Raw genomic sequence first — 23,788 nt, forward strand, 5'->3', positions numbered from 1 at the left:
TAATAAAAATTCTGTATGTTTCTCCCTTTATAACTAACTGATTATCTAATTGGGTTGGCCTATTGGGCCTTTCCAATTGGGCTTTAGTGTGTGGCTTGGAGTGGGACCAAAAGGGACCAATAAGACACTAGCTCCAATGGGCCTTGGGCTTTTCCGTCAACTCTTGACAAGTCCAAAGTTACCATTAATTATATTTAATACCACTATATAAATATAATTGCACTCTAGGCCTTATTAATAAATTATATCCCAAGACTTTATTAAACACGTAACCCCTTCATAAAATATTCGTAGTAACACAAAGTCATAAACGTAGACTGCCACTTTGTAAATTACTACATCTTATCCTTGAGTACCCGGTTTAATTCTTTAAAGTTATTCATTATATATTTATGAAATCCAATTTCATAAATATATACTTTAGTAATTTCTTACTAAAGTGGTTAGGCCTAACTCTCTCGAATAATCGAAACCATTAAACTTATCTCAAGGGAATATTTTATATCTCTATCAAGAGACTATGAATTCCATCTTGAGAATATATGTTCCATCAACACTAAATGTGGCTGCCCAACATACTAAGGTTTTGACCGTTATTTCAGATCTCACTCCTGATATATCAAAGCAACCTACACTTTATGATCAGGTCCATTATTCTCTCAGGATTAAGAGTTCATGCAAATAGAAGTCGTGAGATTTATTATTCATTTGACAGTCGTTAGAAGAATAATAAATCTCACAGCGGTCCTGTTCAATATGTTTTAACTCTTAAAACATATCAACATATCAACTAGAAGTTTCCACTTCCATGATCAAGACAAATCATCTTAGTTGACACGTTATAGTCTTCGCAGATGAAATGCCCAATTTCATCACCGACTACGAACTATAAATTCTGAGTTTACAAAGAACTTGTGATTTACATCTTCTGTGACTTTTCACATAAATCACATACAATGCATCTCATGGACTATATGATAATGTCTCATATTCATGTTACCATTATTTTAGATAATAATAAAATAACTTTATCAACCACAATATTAAGTCATACATCATGTCATACATAATATCATACATAGCATCATACAATAGGATTTAAGGGCACTAATCCTAACAATTGAGATGGAGGAGAATGAGTCATTTGATGAGTTCTATGCCAAGCTCAAGGAAATAGTGAACTCTGCATTTAATTTTGGGGAAACCATTCTCGAACCCAAGATTGTGAGAAAGATGCTCAGATCTCTTCCGGAGAGATTCCATGCCAAGATAACCGCCATTGAAGAATCAAAGGACATTGACCAAATTCCTTTGACAAATTTGGTTGGCAACTTGAAAACCTATGAATTGGGTTTGTCTAGGATCAGGTAATCGAGTAAGAGTAAGAGCATGGAACTGAAGGCCAAAAGTAGTGACACCGATGAGTCTTCTGATGATGAATATTCTAAGATGAAATCCTACATCACAAGGCAATTCAAAAAGTTTATGAAGAATGCCAATGCGAAAGGATTTGACAAGGACCTAAAGCAATCCAGTTCTTCACAGTTCAAGAGCCAAGATAAAGGGAAAAAGGATGCTAGGGATGGAGGTCAATACACTATTCCCTCTGGACCTAAGTGTTTTGGTTGTCAAGGTTTTGGGCACTTGAAACAAGAATGTCCAACTTATCTTAAGACCATTGGGAAAAGCAAACCCTTTGCTGCTACCTTGAGTGACACCGAGCCTGAGGATGATTCAAATAATGATGATGATTCACATAATGATGATGAAGGAATCTTGAATGCCTTCACTGCCACAATAAATCCTATTGAGGGGATTGTTAAAGATGTGGATGAGCAGGACGACATCCATACAACCTATGCAAAACCATACAAGGTCTCCGAAAAGCATGAGAAATTGTATAGGCTGGCCACCAAGAAGTTGAGTGATGCAAAACTTGATCGAGAAGAGCTCTCCACAAAGGTTGATGAAGGTAACCAAACCATTGGAGCACTGTGATTTGAGAACAAATTCCTTGCAGAAAGGACCAAGAAGCTTGAAGAGGAGCTGCTCCAGGTTAGAGCTCAATTAGATAGGAGTTCTAGTGCAAAGCTTGATGAGATGCTTAGCGTTCAGAAATCTGCTTCTAATAGAACCGGTTTGGGGTATGATTTTTCTTCTCCTAATATTGCTTCTTCTAGTACTATTATGTTTGTTTCACCTGCTAATAATGTTGATTCTAAGAACAATGATATTAAAATTGTTTTAGCTAGTAAGAACACAGACAAAGGCAAATCTATCTTAGGAGCACCCCTAACCTAAAAAGAAAGAGACTAAAAACCCTAGGACTAAGAAGGGTAATAAGCAAAAGTCTAAACAAAAGAAGCAGCATCTCTGTCATCACTGTGGAGCTACAGGATGTACTCGACCTAATTGCTACAAGTGGTTAGCCACTTAACAGAGTAACAGCATGATCTCATCTGGAAACTAGAATAAGTTTCCATCATCTTTTGCTCCTCTTGGAGATCTTCTAAAGGCCCGCATATTCCTTTTGAACTTGAATGGTTTCAATTCTTCCCCCTCACCTTTGGTTCAAGGATTCGCACAAATGAAAGGTTCTTCCGAGATGTAGAAGGAAAAAGGCTCAAAGTGATTTAGGGCCTGTTTGGTACCCTAGTGTTAACACACAACTACACATTTTAAACAACATTACACACATTTTCACACACTTTTTGACCCACATGTATATCAAAAACTCTTAAACAACATAACTTAAATTACTCTCCCAAACATCCCCTTAGTCACTTTCTCTCTCTCCCTCTCTTTTTGTTTATGCATTACTTATGTGTTTTGCTATCTTGTTTTTGAGTTAGTCTAGTTTTATGCTATGCTTTATGTTAACAAGTTTTTTTTTTTTTTTTTCTTTTAGTTTAGTTTTATTTTGTTTATCATAAAAAAATGAAAAATCAGAAAAAAAAATACAAAAACAGTGTGTGTGTTTTGTGTACATTGGTACTTGTGTACCTTGGATGGCCATTGAAAAAAAGTTTTCTAACCTTTGTATCTTTTGTAGCTTAGATGAGCATCTCAATGCACAACTAAGCAAGTGAGATTTGTGGCTCATGTTTGTGATGAGTAAGATTAAGTAATCTCTTATACTTAACACTTGTATCACTTTTTTCAACGAGAAGGACTAAAAAATCCAAAGAAAAATGCATAAATAACCATCTCACCACTAAAGCCCGCCAATCATGTATAACATCTGTATGTTTCGGCATAGCAAAATTATGAGGTTTAAAGCTTAACATAATTGGGTATTTTCTTCTCTCTCTATATTTTCCCATGCATGATATGCTCAAAAGAAAAGTATATGCAAAGAAATTCAAAAGTGAAAAGAATCAAAATGCTTTTAAATATGGTTGCAAGCGTGTTTCTAGGAGATGTGGAAGTTATAGGATGTACCTCGAATGTGATAGTCCACATCAAGCAGTTATGATTATGTGTGAGTTAAATTGATTTTCTCATATTTCAAATCGTCATAATGTGAAACACTTATGTAATCTTGCAATGTTTTCACACACAACACGCAAAAATTCTTTACTACTTTTGATACGTGTGTAGGTACAATGTGATTTGGTCATCACAAAGAATACATGTGTTAATGTATGCTCACTAAACTATCTTGACTTATTTTTGAAATATAAAATCAGTTAGACTTATTTAGTGTGTTTGTGTGTGTTTGGATCTTATATACTTTACATTCTTCTTGTTGAAAGTGTTTTTGAGAGATTAACATGTTGATTGCATCTTTGGTTGAGTAGCTTGATTGATTGCATTCATTTGTGTGTTTTTCTCCCTTTGAAGAATTTGTTGTTATCAAGCTTGACAGCTTCTCGACAGCTAGCTATCCATCAAGACCCTTGGACTTCTTTTTCTCGACAAATCTTATCGCATCTTCGATCCATCGAGCTATATAGAATTTTTCTCAATAGTTTCTCGACAGATTCTCGATCCATCGAGAAAGTTTTTGTCTAGCCAATAGCTTCTCGACAGTTGTTTGATCCATCGAGGTTCTTTGCCATCAACAGATTCTCGACAGATTTATTTGTTGAGAATTAGTGCTTGACAGATTCTCAATACCTCTCAATCCATTGAGACACGTTTTCTTTAAATAACTTCAGCGCAAAATCTGATATCACTTTTTCATACCTCTCTCAACAGAAAAGCCATCTCTCTCCCACCAAACACTTTTTTCTCACTCTTTTCATCTTCCCCACTTGGATTTCGGCCTAGATCTTGCATTTCTCCTCTAGTATGATCTTCTAAACCTTCATTCTTGATGCATTCATGCATTTTGGACCGAGGTTTTGGGTTTTGAATTTTTTTTTTGGGTTTTTTGAAAATCTTTGAGTTTTTGTTAAAGTTTTGGGTTGCGTGTCGCTTATTTGGTGCTACATGATCATGCATTGCATTCCATTAGTATTTTCACAATATTTTCAAGCATTTAGATGTGTGTTTTATATGTTGGAACCTTGTGTGCTGTTAGGATTGGATTGGGCTGAGCCAATGATGTTTTTTTTTTCGCTGCACTTCACATGCTCATGCATTGTTCATGCATACGTACCTTTTCTTTTCCATATTCTGTTACTCCTGTTGATTGGTGCTTCTCTCTCTCTCTCTCTCTCTCTCTCTCTCTCTCTCTCTCTCTCTCGGATAGTCTACGAAACGGCACTAAAGCGCAAGTCTACTTCGTCCTAGAACCCTCTTCGTTCTGGGGCATCATCTTCTGACTCCACTCCTCTCCATGTCAGGTTCCATGATGAGAAGGCCCGTAAGGAATTCTTGGAGAACTTCTCCAAACGTGGCATTCATTCAGAATGCCACGTTATCTCATCGGACTTTTCCAATACTGCTCTTCTGGATGTCATACACAGACGGGGTTGGGAATCTCTATGTAAGATGCCCGTGAGCTATCCCTCTGTGATCATACAGGAGTTCTACTCCAATATGCACAGTTTCGATTCTTTAGTATCTCAGTTTTCTACTTTTGTTAGAGGTACTCATATAGTAGTGACTCTAGAGCTTATCTCCGAAGTGCTACATGTTCCGAGGGAATCACATCCTGATTAGCCCTGTTGTCCACGTCTGAGGACTATGTCCAAAGACGAACTTCAGTCTCTATTCTATGAGACACCTTCTTCATGAGGTGAGCATCAAAACACCTCATGCTCGGGCTTTGAAAAAGGTCCGAGGTTCCTGAATATGGTGATGAAATTTGTTCTATATCCCTTGTCTCACTATAATTCTATTACTGAGCCTTGTGCTCGCTTTTTGTTATCCCTCTTAGAGGATCTTTCTATAGACTTTCCCTCTCATTTCATTATCTCCCTTATAGATGTTTATAAGGATACGACAACCCATGATATGCTCATCTTTCCTTCTACTATCACAAGGATCATTCGCCAGTGCTCTATCTCCTATCCTGAGTCTGATCATTTATCCATCTTGCATGCCATTGACACTGGTACTATTCGACGGAGCAAGGCCCACTTTCGACTTAAGCGGCCATGGACCGAGATAGCAACTCCTCCATCATGGCTTAGTTTAAGTGCATGGATGCTTGCCTTGACACTCTCAGTGATGAGCTGTGTCAAGTGAATACTCGTGTGGGCCGTATCACTCGACGTCAGGCTTAGATAGGTGGCTTTGTTGTTTCTCCTTCTCCTTCTCCAGCGGCGTCTGAGGATAAGGATTCTAGCTTTTCCAGTGATGAGGAGATGACTGCTTCACAGTGACTTTCCATTTGTCACTTGTGACAAAAAGGGGGAGCAGTTTTGGATATAAGAGTAGTCACGTATCTAAGGGAAGAGTTAGCATAGGACCTTTTTGTTAGGGGGGGTATTGTTATTTTTTTTTAAGGGATGTGTAAGGATTTTATGTATCTTTTCTTTTCTCTTTTTTAGATACATTATCTTTTTGTACATAGGTCTTATGACCACTTAGTGATAGCAAATGTTGTATTTATCATTGATATATATATGTGATGTTGTTATCTCTTTCACCTATCTCTTTATGTGTTGTTTCTTTTCTTTCTTTATACACATGTTTCTTATGTATGCAATCTTTTAATTTCTGTTTCACACTAAGATGCCTTGATGAGTTTTATTTAAAGTGTTTCAAAAATACAGGTTGTCAAAATATATCATACCATGAACTCTCTTATTGCAAAGTTTTTCAAGAGTTTGAGTTAGGATTAGATTTTATCGTATTCAACAAGTGAGTATGAGTTGAGTGATTTATGGCTTCTCTCATATTTCATTTGTTTGCTATGATTTTGTCATGGATTGTCAAAGAGGGAGATTGTTAGGACATATGTGAAAATAGTTATGAACATATGTCATTTAGATTGGTTAATCCTTTGACAAAACGCACTTTACTTGTAATTGGGTAGATCTAGGATGGTTTAAATCTTTAAGCAACAATGTGTTCAAGTCAAGAGTTAAAGCCATGCAAGTCTGTTCAAGAAAAAAAGTGAAGAAGTGCTGTATTTTAAAGTTCGATAGATAGCTCAACAAATTGTATCTATCAAGATTTAAAAGGAGCTGTAAACACAAATTTTTCAATTGAAGAAAAATCAAACAAATTAAAAAAAATGAGTTCTACAAATATATTTTTTGTATTAATCAAGGAATGAGTTCAATCTCAGTTTTGACAAATGCTCCTCTGATTCTATCTTCTTTATGGTCTTGACTCAAACGCGAAATTTTCTTCAATTTGGTTGAAAGATAGATCAAATGGTCTTCACAATGAATCTCTGGCTTTAAGCTTATTAGAGATTTATTGTCCTTCAAGTTCTTCAAGCCCTTCGAATGTTCTTCAAATGTTCTTCAAGTTCTTCAAAAATTCTTTTGACAGAATTTCTCCAGAGCCTAGGCCTCTTGAAAAACCTCCTTTAAAATGAGAGGGGATGTCCTCTATTTATAGTGATTTTAGAGGATAAACTCCACTTTGAGTTGATATGCTTGAAAGTATGTAGTAGACTTTTGATTGGCCCAAATTCTTCTTAGAGATAATTATCTCTATTTATCTATATCATATTTTGATAAAGATAATAATCAACAAAGATAAATCATTATCTCTATTTAGTTTATTTTAATAAAGATAATTATCCATAAATTTTGAATAGGAAGTTTATCTTTATCTTGTGGGCCAAATGACATGTGGCAAATTTTGATATGCCAGTGTGATGTCAATTTGGATGACACATGTCATTATCTAATTTAATTAATTTAATGACATTAATTTGGAATTTTCCACTAAATTTTAATGTGGCATTTTATAATTGGCTTAAAATTTTGCCTCTTACAGGAGCTTTTAGTGCGAAGCTCGACAACAGCTCAACAGATAACCTATCTACCAAGATTTACGAAAATCAGATTTCTAGATCTGTTTTTCACATATATCCAAGCTATTTGTGTAAGGCTTCTTTTCTTACAACCCTAGACATATATAAGGATTATTTTAAGGGCCGTATAAGGTGATGCAACTTGATGCAAAGTGATTATTCACTCAAATTGTAACCGGATACAATTTGCCCTAGTTCATCTTTCTTTTGAAGAAGCTGTTGCGTTTGTACGCCGTAGGGTTTTGTAACCAAGGAGCTTCTTGATCTTCATCGTGTGGATGAACTGAAGAACTTGGCAACCAACATCTTTCTCAAGTTGGTGTGTAAGCCATGTATTGGGATCCGCGCATTGATTGGTTAGTCACGTATGGGGAGCAATGCATTAAAATGAGAGATTGTCACTACATTGCAAGTCCAATTGTGTATTGGGGTAAGGGTTCGACTGTAGGTTGGTATAAAGTACTAAGATTCCTCTATTTGTAACTACTTGTTTTAATAATAGTGGATTCTCAGGAGTGGTAACCTTAAATTCTCCTGGTGTGGTTTTCCGTCAGTTGTTTTCCCTATTCGTAAAAAAATCACCCATACCAAATTTATTTTCTGTTGCATATAGTTATTTGGTGATTTGTTTGTGCTACCGCACGTATTGCATGTTAAATTGACTTAATTAATTTACTTGGCTAATTAATTGGTCAATTTGCCCAAGGGGTAAATACATTCTTGGCCTATATATATAGTTTTAAACTTTAAAATTTGCTGAACTTTACTATGTATTGCACTGATCAAACACTAGTTTAGGTTGGCTTATTAAATTGTTTTTGGAGATGAAAACAATCCCTTGTATTTTTTATCTGAGTGTATACCTTGCTCTGATGCTTAATTCTTTGCTTGTCTACAGAAAATAATAATAATAATAATAACAACAAGCAAGCAAGCCAAGCATAAAATTCCGATCATATTTATATGTATGATAACTCAATTATTACTAATTTTATCATCTAATTTCACTAGATAAATAAACATGTAAAGGAATGAAGAAGTACATAAAAATAGGTAATCCTAGGATATATCCTCAGTTGCTGTTTCCCAACACATTGAGCTAGGGAACATGAACATTGATCATCGTTGTCGAAAACCCAAATGGTCTGCAGGCCTTTGTGGCTACCGAGAGGACATAAATACATGTAAGTAGCTAGCTCCCTCTATTCCTCACAAATCTTTCACGTATATGTAACACTACAATATTGGCATTGTCTTACAAGTGATCTGAAAGTTAAGAACTCATCGTAGTTTGGCCAAATTGCTAAGTTTCTGGTTGCATAACAAGCTTTGTTCCTTGCATCACCCTAATTTGGCCAAATTGCTAAGGTTTTGGATGAAGGCCAAAGCTGTAAGTGTAACCAAAGTATTAGAATTTCCTCATGAATATATAACATAATGAAATGGGTAGTGTTCATTATACACATTCTATTACACGCATTCTTATGCACATACTTAGAATACCTTGAAATCTTGACTTGAAGTCACAATTTCCAAGTTAGAAATCGTGACTTCAAATCACAATTTAACTGCATTTCAAACATGTATAAGATGTGTAATAGGACTAGTATACAAATATTTTTCATAATAAAATAACTACAGATGCAAAGATGCTGTCCTTGAAATCCAAATATTTTGTTAGGGACATATTTATGTAATTGACTAATCCTTTGACAAAATACACTTTACTTGTAATTGGGTAGATCTAGGATGGGTTTAGTACTTCAAGAAACAATTGTTCAAGTTAAGTATTGAAGCCATACAAGCCTAACCAAGAAACAAGTGAAGGAAGTGCTGGTCATTAAAGGTCGACAGAATCCTTTCTATCAAGATTTAATGTTGTAGCTCGTCAAAAGCTTGACATAAGTTGTATTTGTCGAGAATTATGAAATCAGGTTTTCCAGATCTGATTACACGCATATTGTAATATATTTTTGTAGGGTTTCTTTTCTCACAACCCTAGATATATATAAGGCTTATTTTAAATGCAATCACATGCACAGGATTATGCACAACATATGCAAAGTGTATGCAAACAGAATACGAGTATATTATGACCTTGTGCATCATTCTCTCTGAAGAAGCTACTGCGTCTTTACCCCAAGGGTTTTGTGACCAAGGAACTTCTTGATCTTCATTGTTGATGAACTGAAGAACTTTGCAGCCAACAATCTTCCTCAAGTTGGTGAGTGAGTCACGTACTGAGATTCGTGCAATGGAGTTAGTCACATACTGGGATCCCTGGATCATTGATTAATCACGTACTGGGATTCGTGTATTGAACGGAGAGATTGCCGCTACAATACAAGTCCAATTAGGTATTAGGGTAAGGGTTCAAATGTAGGTTAGTATTCTGGGATAGGCCATAGGGTTTGGTAAGATTCCTTATACTTGTAACCGCTTATGATTGATAATAGTGGATTCTTGGGAGTAGTGACCTTAAATTCACCCGGTGAGATTTTGCCTCGGTGGTTTTCCCCATTCGTAAACAAATCACTTGTGTCAAATTTATTTTTCCCTGCATTTAATTATTTGGTTATTTGTTTGTGCTACCATGCTGTTGCATGTAATTTGTCTAATTAATTAACTTGGGTAATTAATTAATTTGCAATGGGTCAATTCATTTTAACCCAACAGGTGGTATCAGAGCGAGTACACTTTGATTAAGTTTTAATCTACTGGGATTCATGCATCATTGGTTAGTCACATACTGGGGTTTGTGCATTGAACGGAGAAATTGCCACTACAATACAAGTCTAATTGGGTATTAGGGTAAGGGTTCAATTGTAGGTTGGTATTTCGGGATAAGCCATAGGATTTGGTAAGATTCCTTATACTTGTAACCACTTGTGATTGATAATAGTGGATTCTCGGGAGTGGTGACCTTAAATTCACCCGATAGACTTTTGCCTCGGTGGTTTTCCCCATTCGTAAACAAATCACCTATGTCAAATTTATTTTCTCCTGCATTTCGTTATTTGGTGATTTGTTTGTACTACCACGCTATTGCATGTAATTTGACTAATTAGTTAACTAGGGTAATTAATTAATTTGCAATGGGTCAATTCATTTTAACCCAACACATTTTATTCTATTTTTATTATAGATTGAAGTGAACAGGCTTCATTTGATTTAGTGATGAGAAAGGAAGTTTCATAGGTAGATTGACCACAAGAATAAGGCCATCTCAGGCATGAGACACGATCCCTTAAATATAAACATGGGTTTAGCCCTGGCCTTTCAAGTTTTTCGTTTCATATTTGACCCAAATAAATTGAGTATTACAAAAGTCATGCCTAACAAACTTGACGATTTCGATGTGATAGAAAACTTCAATATAAATCAATTTATACTTTGCAAAAGAAAGTTAACGAGAATACCACTATTTTTCTTTTCAAATTTAGTGAGTTAAATTGTCAGTCTCCTTTAATCAAATAAGAGGATTATTGTGGGCTCTAGTAATCTCAAATAATAAACTTTTTTGTTGCTGAATAAGGGATTGAGTCATGTGTACACTAAAACAATTATTGGTACTCTAATGATAAGGAACAATAATCATAAAGTATATTCTACAAATTTAAATTACGTTGTTAAAATAAATGAATAAATGAAAGAGAGGAGGATGGAAAGACTTCGACAAAAAATAAAACTAGGAAATAGGCTATTTTAAATCTCTCAAAACCCTTTTTTTCCCCTCAATTGACATCAAATTTATTGAAGCATAATTACGAAAGGTTTGGGCCTTAACCATATCAAACCCATGAAAATTTCTCAATAAATTTTTAGAATAATCAATCAATAACAAAATAATAACTAGTGTCAAAAGTTTTATAGTTTAATGGCAGCATCTAGGATAACTGTAATTATAATCCCATTTTAATTATGCTTGTCGATTATTCTTTCCTGTTCCATTTTGCATAGCTTGTGACTCACAAGGTCATCTACATGGGTTCTTGATGTTTTTCTAGTGCGATTTTCTCCTTTTATGTACCTATAGAGAGAAATTAAGATTAAAATTTGGATTACCAGAAGAACTTGATAGGCCAAGTATGTATTGACCCCTTGTGACGAATTAATTTGTAGAGATTTAGATCCCTTAAGACAGTATGATTAACCTAATATTATTCCAAGTTGATTAACAAGTTTGTTAATTAACACTAGGTTGAATCACAATGTGTAAAACAAATATAATGCGGAAATATAAAGAACACAAATATCTGATGATCTAGGAAAACCAAAATGGTAAAAAAATCTAGGAAGGATTTAACATAGCTATCCTCGAGGTAAAACAAATCCACTATGAAAGAATTGAAGTTTATACAATAAGACATAGACCACTAACATCCTATTGCTACCTCGAGTAAAAAACTTATTACCACGACCACATGATAGCTCCGAGTCCACGAACTACTTCTTTTTTTGATCCATTGCAACCACAAGTTCTCCTACTTATGAATCTTGATCTTCTTGAAAGTTCTTTGGCCACCAACTGAAATGATCACTAAGCTCTTGACATCAGTCACGATCTTGATAACCCCAAGTATGTATGAAGGTAAATACCTCTAGATCTCACAAGAGATTCAAACACACAGCATATCAAAAGCCCGAAAACGTAGCTAGGGTTTTTCTATTTATATGAGACATAAAACATAAAACCCTACATGTCAAACGGGCTTGGGATGAGTTGGAAATTCTGTAGATAAAACAAATTGCACGAATCTTGATCGATCGAGTCTAATTTTCGATCGATCGAGCCTTGCAGAATGTAACCAATAATTTCTGCAATCACTTGATTCCAACTTTACAACAAAACATACTTTGAGCAAGCCTAAACCTAAACTCTATGTTTTGATCATGGTTTGCCAACACAATACACAAATACACATTGAAGTTCTAATACATTAGTCCGTAAGGTCTTAGAACCTAACATATATATATATATATATATATATTAAGCGATGCCTTTTTGAAATAATCCCTTTTAAACAATAAAGTCATCTATATAATTAAACCCCACATTGTTGTATTATACTATGGCCAGCCTTGATTACAAAATCCAAGATATAAAAAGCAAAACATATTTTTCCCTTTTTTATTATTTTTTTTTATAAAAAAAAAAAAAACCTAACATGAAATGCATGAATGTAATGCAACACAATTCCTAAAGGCAAAAAGGAAAACAAAACATCAAAAGAAAAAAATGGTCACAAGAAATTAAGAGATGAAGCACAAGGACCATGAGAGCAAAAGGTGACTAGGGACACAAAATCACACCAATCACTTCACAAAGTGTCTCGAACTTACTTCTATCAAGAGGTTTGGTAAAGATGTCAGCATTCTAACGTTCAGTAGGGATATATTCAAGAGTGACAATTTTTCTTTCAACCAGATCCCTAATAAAGTGATATCTAATCTCTATGTGCTTAGTCCTAGAATGTTGAACATGATTTTTAGAGATGTCGATAGCACTAGAATTATCATAATAGACAACCATGGTGTCTTGTGATATCCTATAATCACCTAAAAGCTTTTTTATCCAAAGAAGCTGCGAACAACAACTTCCAGCAACAATATATTCTGCTTCTGTAGCTGACAAAGAGATAGAATTTTGCTTTTTACTCATCCAAGCAACAAGATTGGCCCCTACATAAAAACACCCACTAGTAGTGCTTTTTCTATCATCGACATTGCCGGCCCAATCTGCATCTGAGAATCCAGCAAGAGACATATTCGACTCTTTGCTATAAAATAATCCATAATCACAAGTTCCACTAACATATTTTATGATTCTTTTAATAGCATTCAAATGTGAAACCTTAGGATTAGATTGAAACCTAGAACACACACCAACACTAAAAGCAATATCTGGTTGACTAGCAGTTAAGTACAATAGACAACCAATCATGCTTCTATATAGAGTAACATCAACAGACTCACCTGAAGGATCATTGGTTAGCTTTGCATTCGCAACCATCGGTATTTTAGCATGTGTAGCATTTTCAAGTCCAAATCTCTTGACAATATTTCTAGCATACTTCGCTTGGTTGATGTAAATTCCAGAATCCATTTGCTTCACCTCCAATCCCAAGAAATAAGTTAGTTCACCAACCATACTCATTTCAAACATCTTCTTCATTTCATTTGCAAAAGACATAGGAAGAGAATCATTAGTAGCACCAAAAATAATATCATCAACATAAATTTGAGCTACTACAAAATAATTCTTATCCTTTCATATGAAGAGAGTAGAATTTGCAAATCCTCTTTTGAATCCATGCTCAGTGAGATATGCAGTCAACCTATCATACCATGCCCTGAGAGGTTTGTTTCAACCCATAAAGTGCTATCTTCAACTTGTAAACATCATCTGGTCTGTGAGGATCTACAAATCCCTTTGGTTGTTCAACATACACCTCTTCTTGTAACATCCCATTCAAAAATGCACTCTTAACATCCATTTGATACAACTTGAAATTCAAATGACTAGTTATGGCCAAGAGTATCCTAATGGATTCCAATCTTGCTACAGGTGCAAAAGTCTCATCAAAATCAATCCCTTCCACTTGTGTGTAACCTTGAGCAACAAGTCTTGATTTGTTTCTAACAACTATACCATGTTCATCTGACTTGTTCTTAAAAACCACTTGGTTCCTATTACATTCACTCCCTTTGGTCTAGGAACTAACTTCCACACATCATTTTGAACGAATTGATGAAGTTCTTCATGCATAGAATTTATCCAATCAGCATCTTGAAGTGCTTCATCCACTTTCTTTGGTTCGAATTGGGATAGATAACATGAGTGAGTATTACATTCAAAGCTTTAGACCTCAACCTCATGTTATCATTCAGACTACCCAAATATGTTTGTAACAGGGTGATTTAGCTTTACTCTAGAAGATGGACCTTTGACCAAAGAAGTGGAGGTACCTTTTTGTTCAGGTGAGGAATTAGGTTCACATTGTTCTTGTTGGATTTCATGAATAGGTGTAGATGGTTCTAAGACCAAAGGTTCTGCAACAGTATAATTGATTAATTGTAGTTCTTCATCACTATGTTTCCCAACATAATCCTTTGGAAAAGAATCATCAACCTCCATAGTCTTTTCTTGAATCAGAAGAGTGTTTTGTGAATGAGATTCTAAAGCTATTTCATCATTGATCACCATATTTGAAGATTCCATGGCTGTCTTAGTTCTCAAATTGTACACTCTATATGCTCTACTGGTGGAAGAATATCCCAGAAAATATCCCTTGTCGCTCTTTGCATCAAACTTTTCTAGATTCTCCTTATCCCGCAAAACATAACAGTCACAACCAAATATTCTGAGATATTTGACTATAGGCTTCTTTACCCTCCAGAGTTCATATGAAGTTTTCTTGGAATCATGTCTGAAATACACTTGGTTGATAGTATGACATGTAGTGTTAACGTCTTCTCCTCAAAGGAACTTGGGCATCTTTTTATTTTTTAGCATCACACAAGCCATCTCTTGAATAACTCTATTCTTCCGTTCCACTATTCCATTTTGTTGCGGTGTCTTGGGTGAAGAGAACTCTTGATGAGTCCCTTGATTATTGCAGAAGGTAGTCAGTTGAGTGTTCTTAAATTCTCTCCTATGATCACTTCTAATTTTGGCTATTACATTGCCATTTTCCACTTGCAATTTCTTGCATAAGTGTACCATCTTTTTAGGAGCCTCAGCCTTATCTCTCAAAAGCACAACCCAAGTATATCTAGTGAAATCATCCACAACAACTAAGATATACTTCTTTTCTCCTAAACTCTGAACTCTGGCAGGACCCATGAGATCAATGTGTAACAACTCCAAAGGTCTAGAGGTTTGAACTTCACTTACAGACGGATGCTTGAACTTCACTTGTTTACCCATCTAACATGGTCTACATATGCACTTCTCAATCTTTTCAAATTTGGGCAATCCAAGAACTGCTTCACACTTGGAGATCTTCTCTAATTGCTTGTGGCTTGCATGTCCCAAACGTTGATGCCATAAGTCTACTTGACTGATTTTTGCACTAAAACACTTGTTGCTTATACTTGGTGTTATACCATAACAATTATCGACTGTCCTAACACCAATACACATGCAGTCACCTCCTCCAACCAATATCTCACATTCATACTTGGTGAAGAGAACATTAAGTCCGTTGTCACAAATCTGACTGATACTGAGTAAGTTTTCCTTTAATCCATCAACGTACCAGACATCTTCAAATACGGGCAACCCTAGAATGTCCACAATTCCAATGCCTTTGATCACAGATTTGCTTTCATCTCCAAACGTGACTGTCCCAATCTTTCCTTCAAAGAGTGTTTCTAATAGAGCTTCATTTCCTGTCATATGCCTGGAACAACCACTATCCAAATACCAAAGACAAGAATCACGTGCCTTTAAGGCGATTAAAGCAATATAACACACATAATTATTATCACATGTAATTGTAGCAAGCTACTCAAGGAAAGACTTGACACATGCAACAAGTGACATACACCAAAGGTATACCAGATGGAGCTTTAGCAATAAGAACTTCAAAGAATCCATGACAACAGGGGTCAAAGATCAACTCTTAGATCAAAAGATCAAAACACTAGAGTTAACCCGTTCTGATACCACTTATGGAGATTTAGACCCTTTAACACAGTATGATTAACCTAATATTATTCCAAGTTGATTAACAAGTTTGTTAATTAACACTAGGTTGAATCACAATGTGTAAAAAAAATATAATGCGGAAATATAAAGAACACAAAGATCCGATGACCCAGGAAAACTAAATCGGTAAAAAACCTGAGGTTGATTTAACCTAGCTATCCTCAAGGTAAAATAGATCCACTATGAGAGAATTGAAGTTTATAGAATAAGATTTAGACCACTAATATCCTATTGCTACCTCGAGTAGAAAACTTATTACCACGACCACGTGACAATTCCGAGTTCACGGACTACTTTTTTCTTTGATCCACTACAACCACAAGTTCTCCTACTTGTGAATCTTGATCTTCTTGAATGTTCTTTATGCAGCAACTGAAACGATCACCAAGTTCTTGACATAAATCTTGATCTTGATAACCCTTAGTGTATATGAAGATAAACACCTCTAGATCTCACAAGAGATTCAACCACACAACATATCAAAACCTGAAAATGTAGATAGGGTTTTTCTATTTATATGAGACATAAAATATAAAATCCTACATGTTAAACGTGCTTGGGCTAAGTTGGAAATTTTGCAGAAAAAAACAAAACTGCATGAATCTCGATCAATCGAGTCTAATTTTCGATCGATCGAGCCTTGCAGAATGTGACTAATAATTTCTGCAATCACTCAATTCCAACTTTACAATAAAACATACTTTAAGCAAGCCTAAACTTAGACTCTATATTTTGATCATGGTTTGCCAATACAATACACAAATACACATTGAAGGTCTAATACATTAGTCTCTAAGGTCTTAGAATCTAACATATATATATATATATATTAAGCGATGCCTTTTTGAAATAATCCCTCTTAAACAATAAAGTCATCTATATAATTAAACCCCACATTGTTGTATTTTTTTCAATTTTTTTTTTCTCAAGATGCAACTTACACTTATGTTTTAATCTAATAAATTTATCTTACTTAGTGTTCTTTGCTTTTGAATTTGCGTACAGAATATTATGCCAAAGGAAATTTACTATAACGAAATTTACTTAAGTTTGGTTCTCTTATATAAGTTTTTAATTTTTTTTAGTCTCACTCACTAGTAAATTAATTTTATATTATTTATTATGATATATTTTCTCAAATTAGGGGATAATATTTAAGAGCATCCACAAAACTTTGTAAAATGTAAAAACCAACCAATTTTACACATTTTGCCCCAAAAATCTTCCACATCAGTCTTTCTAAATCTGTGTATATTTACACATTTGCTACAATAACCGTGCATATATGCACGGTTTCTGTAGATGTATATCTTATTATTTTATTAATTTCACGTTCACTCATTTTTTTTCTCTCTCTTCTCCGTGCACAACGAACTCGGTAACTTCTCCTCTCCTCATCTTCTTTTTCCTCAAATGCACACAAACACATCTACACACAAACACTTCACACAAACAAATCAACACAAAGATACACAAACACAACCACACACAAACAAACCCACATGGACAAACCAACAAAGAGACAGATAGGTGCTTGATCGAAACGATCGGTGCTTGTGGAACAATTGGTGCTTGACTGGAATGATCGGTGCATGTGGGTCTTGCTAGATCGGTGCTTAACCGAGTTTGATTGGAGCTCGTGGGCCTTACTTGATCAGAGCTCGTGGGTCTTGCCTGATCGTAGCTAGGGAGATCTGACCGAGATAGGTCTTGCCTGATTGGAGCTAGGGAGATTGACCGAGAGGGTGTGGATTAGATCGAGAGGGAGAGTTGATCTATGTTCAGAAATGGGTATAGAGATGGGTAGAAAGATGGCTATAGAGAGAGAGCAACAAATAAAAAAAAATGGGTAGAGAGAGAGAGAGAGAGAGAGAGAGAGAGAGAGAGAGCATATGGGTAGTTGAGAGAAATAATAAAAAAATTGAGAAAATTTATTATTTAAATAAAATAGATTGTAGAATAAATGGACTAATGTGGAGGATTTTGAGAAATGGGTATGTAAAATAAAAAAAATAAAAAAAGGTTTTTAGTGTAAAATAGACGGGAAATTATAGCTGAACTGATGTGAATGCTTTAACAAATGTATAATTTTGGTAAAACTTGATCATTTAAATTTCAACAAATTTAAATTCTATTCAAATTGAAAGTTTGTTATAGATGCCTTCATCTTTATTTTTAAATTTCAATTTCAATTTCAATCTATTCAAATTTCAATTTCAATTTCAATTTTTTCTTGTATTTTTTTTTTTTAATTTTGTTTGGCTTGAACTATCGATGCCTTCATCTTTATTTTTATCCCAACTATCACGAAGCCCAATTTTTTTTAATCTTTATTTTCTCCTACTCCTTTTGGGAAAAGAAATAATAAACCTACTCCTACTTGAGTAAGGAAAAAGCTCTTTAATTAGAAAAAGAAAAACAATTAAAATCCTAATTCAACTATGAAAGAGAATACAACACATAATATTAAATATTTTCTTCTCTCTCAACAAGTCTACATCAACTTGCCATTTTTTCAACCATGGTTTTGGGTTTTTTTTTTTCTTTTCCTTCTTCTCTGTGAACTTCTGCTTCGAAGTTCATTGATTGGTACTTAAAATATAAATTCAGGTGACATTACCTAGAACACTACTAGATGAAAATTTATTTTATCCTTTGACCATGGAAATGCAATAAGACAATATTTTACCAGGCAGATTTTTCCAAGGACATTGTCAAAAAAGCTCATACATGGATAGGGACGGACCCAAGTGGGGGCCTAAGGGGGCCCTAGCCCCCCCTGGGCCAAAAAAAAAAATTAGTAGGTAAAATTTTCAACAAAAAAAGAAAAGAAAAAAAGGCTTGGGCCCCCCTTAGTTTTTAGCTCAGGCCCCCTCCCAAAATCTGAATCCCAAGCCCAGCCAGCCAACCCAGGAGGCAAGAGTCCATGACCCATGTAAATCTAAAACAAAAAAAGGAAAAGAAAACTCATCTCTCAGAAGTCCAAAACCAAACGGAGAAGGCAAAAAATGAAGGAAATAAAAAGAAAAAAAAAAGAAGAAGAAAGGAAAGTGAGAGGCGAGACAAAGAGATAGAGAGGTGAGATAGAGAGATGGAGAGTACTCAGAGAGACCCACGCCTTGACGCCACTGCCCACCCCCATGCAGTGTCGCCGTGACGCTTGCGAAACCCATCTTGATCTTGCTACCCAGCACCCACGCCGCCACGCCATCACGCGAGAGTCTCCCTATCAGCTGTCGCTGCCACCCATGCGAGACCCACTTGCCCGATCTGCCCAACCCTGCTTCGTTGCTCTAGCCTTTACAGTTTACACTTCACATATATTTACTCTATCTTTTTCTTCGAAACCTAATAAAATGTTTGTGATTTGAGATTCACATAAACTGTGCTTGTGCCTTGTGGACTTGTGGTGTTTCATGTTTTTGTTTTTACTGATGAGTGATGAACTGAACTGATGTTGGTGATTGTGAATTGATTCTGTGCTGCTTGTGATGTTTTTTTTTTCTTTTTTGGCTTTTTGGCTTTGTGACTCTCTCTCTTGTATTATATAGATAAAAGAGAGAGAGAGAGAGTAGAGTTTGTAGATATTAGTTTTTTCTTTGTTGATTGGTAGTTGGGCATAATAGGGACAACGGACAAGGGATAGGAAAAAAAAAAGTAAAGTTAAGAAAAGTTTTTTTTAGTAGTGCAGAAAGCGGAATAAATTTATAATGTCGGTAGTGGGATTCATTGGGTTAGTGGGTCAGTGTCAAAAAGATGGGGACAACACAAAGACATAAATAAAGAAAATTGTCACACAAATTTAAGAAAATAACAGTGATTCTTATATGATTTTTATTTTATTTGTAAATCATAAAAAAAATCAACTACAATGCTTGATTTTTTCAAAAGAAAAGGTTCAAATTCTTCCGAAGTCAATGTGGATTGCCAACAACTAATGTTGCTATTCCAATTCTAGAAAATGTGGATATTCCAATTCTAGAAAATATTCATTCCCCAATTCCGGAAAATATCGATGTTCCAATCTCAAGAAATGTTCATTCCCCAATTCTAGAAAATGCCGATATCCCAATTCCGGAAAATAACCATCTCTCTCAAACACAATTTCAAAAAGTTGATCTTGATTCTTTGGATTATATGGATGCATATTTGAATGAAAAAAAAAAAATTCGCTTATCTCCGCCCCCCAGCTTTAAATCCTAGGTTCGTCCCTGTACATGGAGGAGAGGTATATATAAAAGAGTCCTTCTAGTGGCACAAGACTTATTCGTATATAAATAGATGAATTGTAGCTAGCTTGTATCTCCCCAATATTCGTACTTTTAGTCTATTTTTTACTCTCTTTTTTTTCTGGATGGCTTCAGACTCAGAGAACGTGAATTTCACTCTTATATCTAATGAACTGAAATGGTCTAATGGTCTTTATGAATGTGGAGTGAACAAATGTACATGTATGCACTCTTTTCTTTCTCTCACATGCATGCACAACATTGACATTCTCATACATTTGCCAAACATATGCATTCTCACACAAATGGTTCAAAAGTCCAGCTAGTGATGAAATAACTATGGTGCGGGTTACATAACATGCTTGTAGGGGCATTGGGCCCAGTAATTTACCAAGGATGGCCCAACAAAGTCTTTTGGGCTAAAAATCCAAAATCCGAGGACATCAAATGATCTAGGAGTACATGAATGTACCTCATAAAGAAAATGCCAAGTGAAGATATGATAAACGAGTGACCAATCACGTCCGAGGAATAGATTTGTCCTCGGGTTTTTAAGCCAAGGTCATAAAGAAGAGAGGTTTAATATCCCCGGGCTATGTTATGAGAAATCCTATGACTACGAGAAGACACGGTACACGTGGAGGACAATAGGAAGAGCGGTGGAATATCTAAGGTAAAGCTGCTACCACTGCCCATACATTAAAAGCTCTGTAATTGATATACTGACTGCATAGATGGAAAGATGGGACCTGAGCATGAGGTTTGGAACTTGGTCCCTGACCCCAGCAGACTTTAGGAAAGAATTGATGGGACAAGTATCCTAAGTCAGCGTTACAAACCATGAGGTGGAAGATGATAAAGAGAAGAAGAGGAAGTATAAATAAAGGGAAAGACCTTCGGAAAAAGGAGGAGCTTCTTTCTGGAAAGGAGAAAGACAATAGTATATGATAATCTACAATTGTAACCAACCTTAGGAAGCAATATTATAAATTATCCTCGAATTGTGTCCGAGGAGGAGTTTTTAGTTATACTCTTACAAATAACTCTTTATTTCGTTCCATTGGGCCCGGAGCCCGTTCTTTTCTATGTTATTTAAAATCATCCTTGAGAACTAGATTACAAACCCACTCTCTACAAATTTATTGTCAAAGGGCCTTTCAAGCCCATTTCCAACCTTAGATTGGGAGTTTGAATTGTGTTCTTACAATTGGCGCCGTCTGTGGGAATTTAGTCTTTGACGAAGTTTAGTACATCATGGTGGGCTCAGGACCACAACGCATTGCGGAGTCCGTAGGCTCCCAGCATGAGGATCACTCCTTACATCCTGATCATGGAGAGAACCGGGAAGGTAGTGTACATACTACGCACACTATCAGAAGTACGAGTCATTCACAAGGAGGAAGTAGAGGTCCTCACGAGAGGAATACCAAGGCCATGCAAAAAGAGATTGACAACCTAAAAAGAAAGTTACGTCACGAAAGGCGAAGGCGAACTCCTTCGGTCTCCGACCCCTCTTCGAAAGGATCCGAGGATGACAATTACAGGCAGAGGTCCAGGACTCCCCCGGGTGAATCTTTTTCTTCCGAGGAGGACAACCTGCATGGGAGGCATGGCATGGACTTCTCCTCTAAAGGCTTGGGAAATGATGCGATGGGTAGGGCATTGCACCAAATCTCCAAGTCACCCTTCATGCACAGACTGGAGGAAAGGAGGTTACCTCGGCGCTTCACACAACCGGCCTTCACTATTTACAATGGCCGGACGGATCCTGTGGAGCACGTGAGCCATTTCAGCCAAAGAATGGCAGTACATTCCAAGAATGAGACCTTGATATGCAAGATCTTCCCCTCTAGCCTGGGGCCTGTCGACATGAGATGGTTTGATGGCTTGAGGGCAGGCTCTATTAGCTTTTTCAAGGAACTTACTAGAGCATTTGGTTCTCACTTCATCACATGCAGTTCCTCGGCCATTGGATTCATTATTATCCATGGCCATGAGGGATGGGGAAACCCTGAGAACGTATTCGGATAGGTATTGGGAGATGTTCAATGAAATTGATGGGGACTTCGGTGATGTGGCAATAAGGACCTTCAAGGTCGGCCTACCGACGGAGCATGACCTAAGGAAGTCTTTGACGAAAAAGCCTGTCAGAAGCGTGCGCCGGTTTATGGATCGCATCGACGAGTACAAAAGGGTTGAGGAAGATCAGCAGCAGGGGAAGGGTAAGACGAAGGTTATCCCACAGGAAATGAGGGATTTCAGGTCGGACAAATACAACAACAATAGGCCGGCAAGAGATTTTTCCAGACAAGCTAGTCATATGCCCCCACAGGTGGTCAACACCATTTTCAAAGAACCAGTGCAGCAGCTGTTGGAGAAAATCAGGCATTAGTCTTTCTTCAAATGGCCAAATAAGATGGCAGGGGACCCTCTGAGATGCAACCAAAATCTCCATTGCCATTATCACCAGGAGAGGGGTCACACCACCAAGGATTGTCGCACTCTGTGGAATCATTTAGAGCAGTTGGTCAAAGAGGGAAAGCTAAAGCAATTCTTGTATCAGCCCAATGGGCAAGGAAACCAATCAGGGATGGCAAACCACGGTGACCCTTCGTCAAGGCCTCTTCTAGGTACCATCAATGTAATTTTCGCGGCACCTAGAAGGACTGGCTCAGCTCCATTTAGGGTAATGTCAGTGGCTTGGTCTTTGGCCGAGGAGTCAAGGGATCAGCCGAAGAGAATTAAGGCGAGTATCCTACCAGTTTTAGGTTTCTCGAAAGAGGAAAAAGTGGGGACTATCCAGCCTCATGATGATGCCTTGGTGGTAACCCTAAGAATAGGGGACTATGATGTGAAGAGGGTGATGGTCGATCAAGGCAATGGCGCAGATATCATGTACCCTGACCTGTTTAGAGGTTTAAAGTTAAAGCTTGAAGATCTTATGGCGTATGACTCACCCTTGATAAGCTTCGAGGGAAAGGCTGTCGTTCCAAAGGGGCAAATTAGACTGCCTGTACAATCGGGCCTGGAGGTGGTGAACGTAGATTTCATCGTAGTGGATGCCTATTCTCCCTACACCGCAATTGTGGCAAGACCTTGGCTGCATGCGTTGGGAGCTGTTTCCTCAACCTTGCATGTTAAGGTTAAGTTTCATTCTGGAGACCAGGTGGTGGAGCTACTTGGGAGTTAGTCTGTGGCTCGACAATGTATCACGGCTGCAATTCTACGTCAACCTAAGCCGGAGTCCTCATCCTCAGCTGGCGGAGAGGCGTAGCAATTAAAGTATTTTGGCACAGCCAAGGTAGATGAACCTGCATGTGAGGAATTGGAGAAGATTCTCATAGACAACGACCCTGAGAAATTCTTTCAGGTAGGGGTTCAATTGCCACAGGGGGAGAAGGAAGAGCTGATTTTGTTTTTGAGAAAAAATATGGACGTATTTGCATGGAATGCTTATGAGGC

The 23,788-nt window shown here is 36.6% G+C and overlaps 1 protein-coding gene across 1 annotated transcript; it reads left to right on the plus strand.

Annotated features, from left to right (window-relative positions):
• Positions 1–22,742: 22,742 nt before the first annotated feature.
• On the plus strand, positions 22,743–23,516 carry LOC142625045 (uncharacterized). The gene is made up of 2 exons (XM_075798754.1): positions 22,743–23,186; positions 23,493–23,516. The coding sequence occupies exons 1-2, from the start codon at positions 22,743–22,745 to the stop codon at positions 23,514–23,516; spliced, it is 468 nt and encodes a 155-aa protein (XP_075654869.1).
• Positions 23,517–23,788: the final 272 nt, after the last annotated feature.

Source organism: Castanea sativa, chromosome 2 (assembly GCF_040712315.1).
Source record: "Castanea sativa cultivar Marrone di Chiusa Pesio chromosome 2, ASM4071231v1".
Classification (NCBI taxonomy): domain Eukaryota; kingdom Viridiplantae; phylum Streptophyta; class Magnoliopsida; order Fagales; family Fagaceae; genus Castanea; species Castanea sativa.

Coding starts and splice junctions, on each gene's coding strand:
- LOC142625045 (XM_075798754.1), top strand. CDS start 22,743: ATGGCAGGGGACCCTCTGAGATGCAACCAAAATCTCCATTGCCATTAT. Junction 23,187..23,492: donor GGGACTATGATGTGAAGAGG/GTGATGGTCGAT, acceptor TCTGGAGACCAG/GTGGTGGAGCTACTTGGGAG.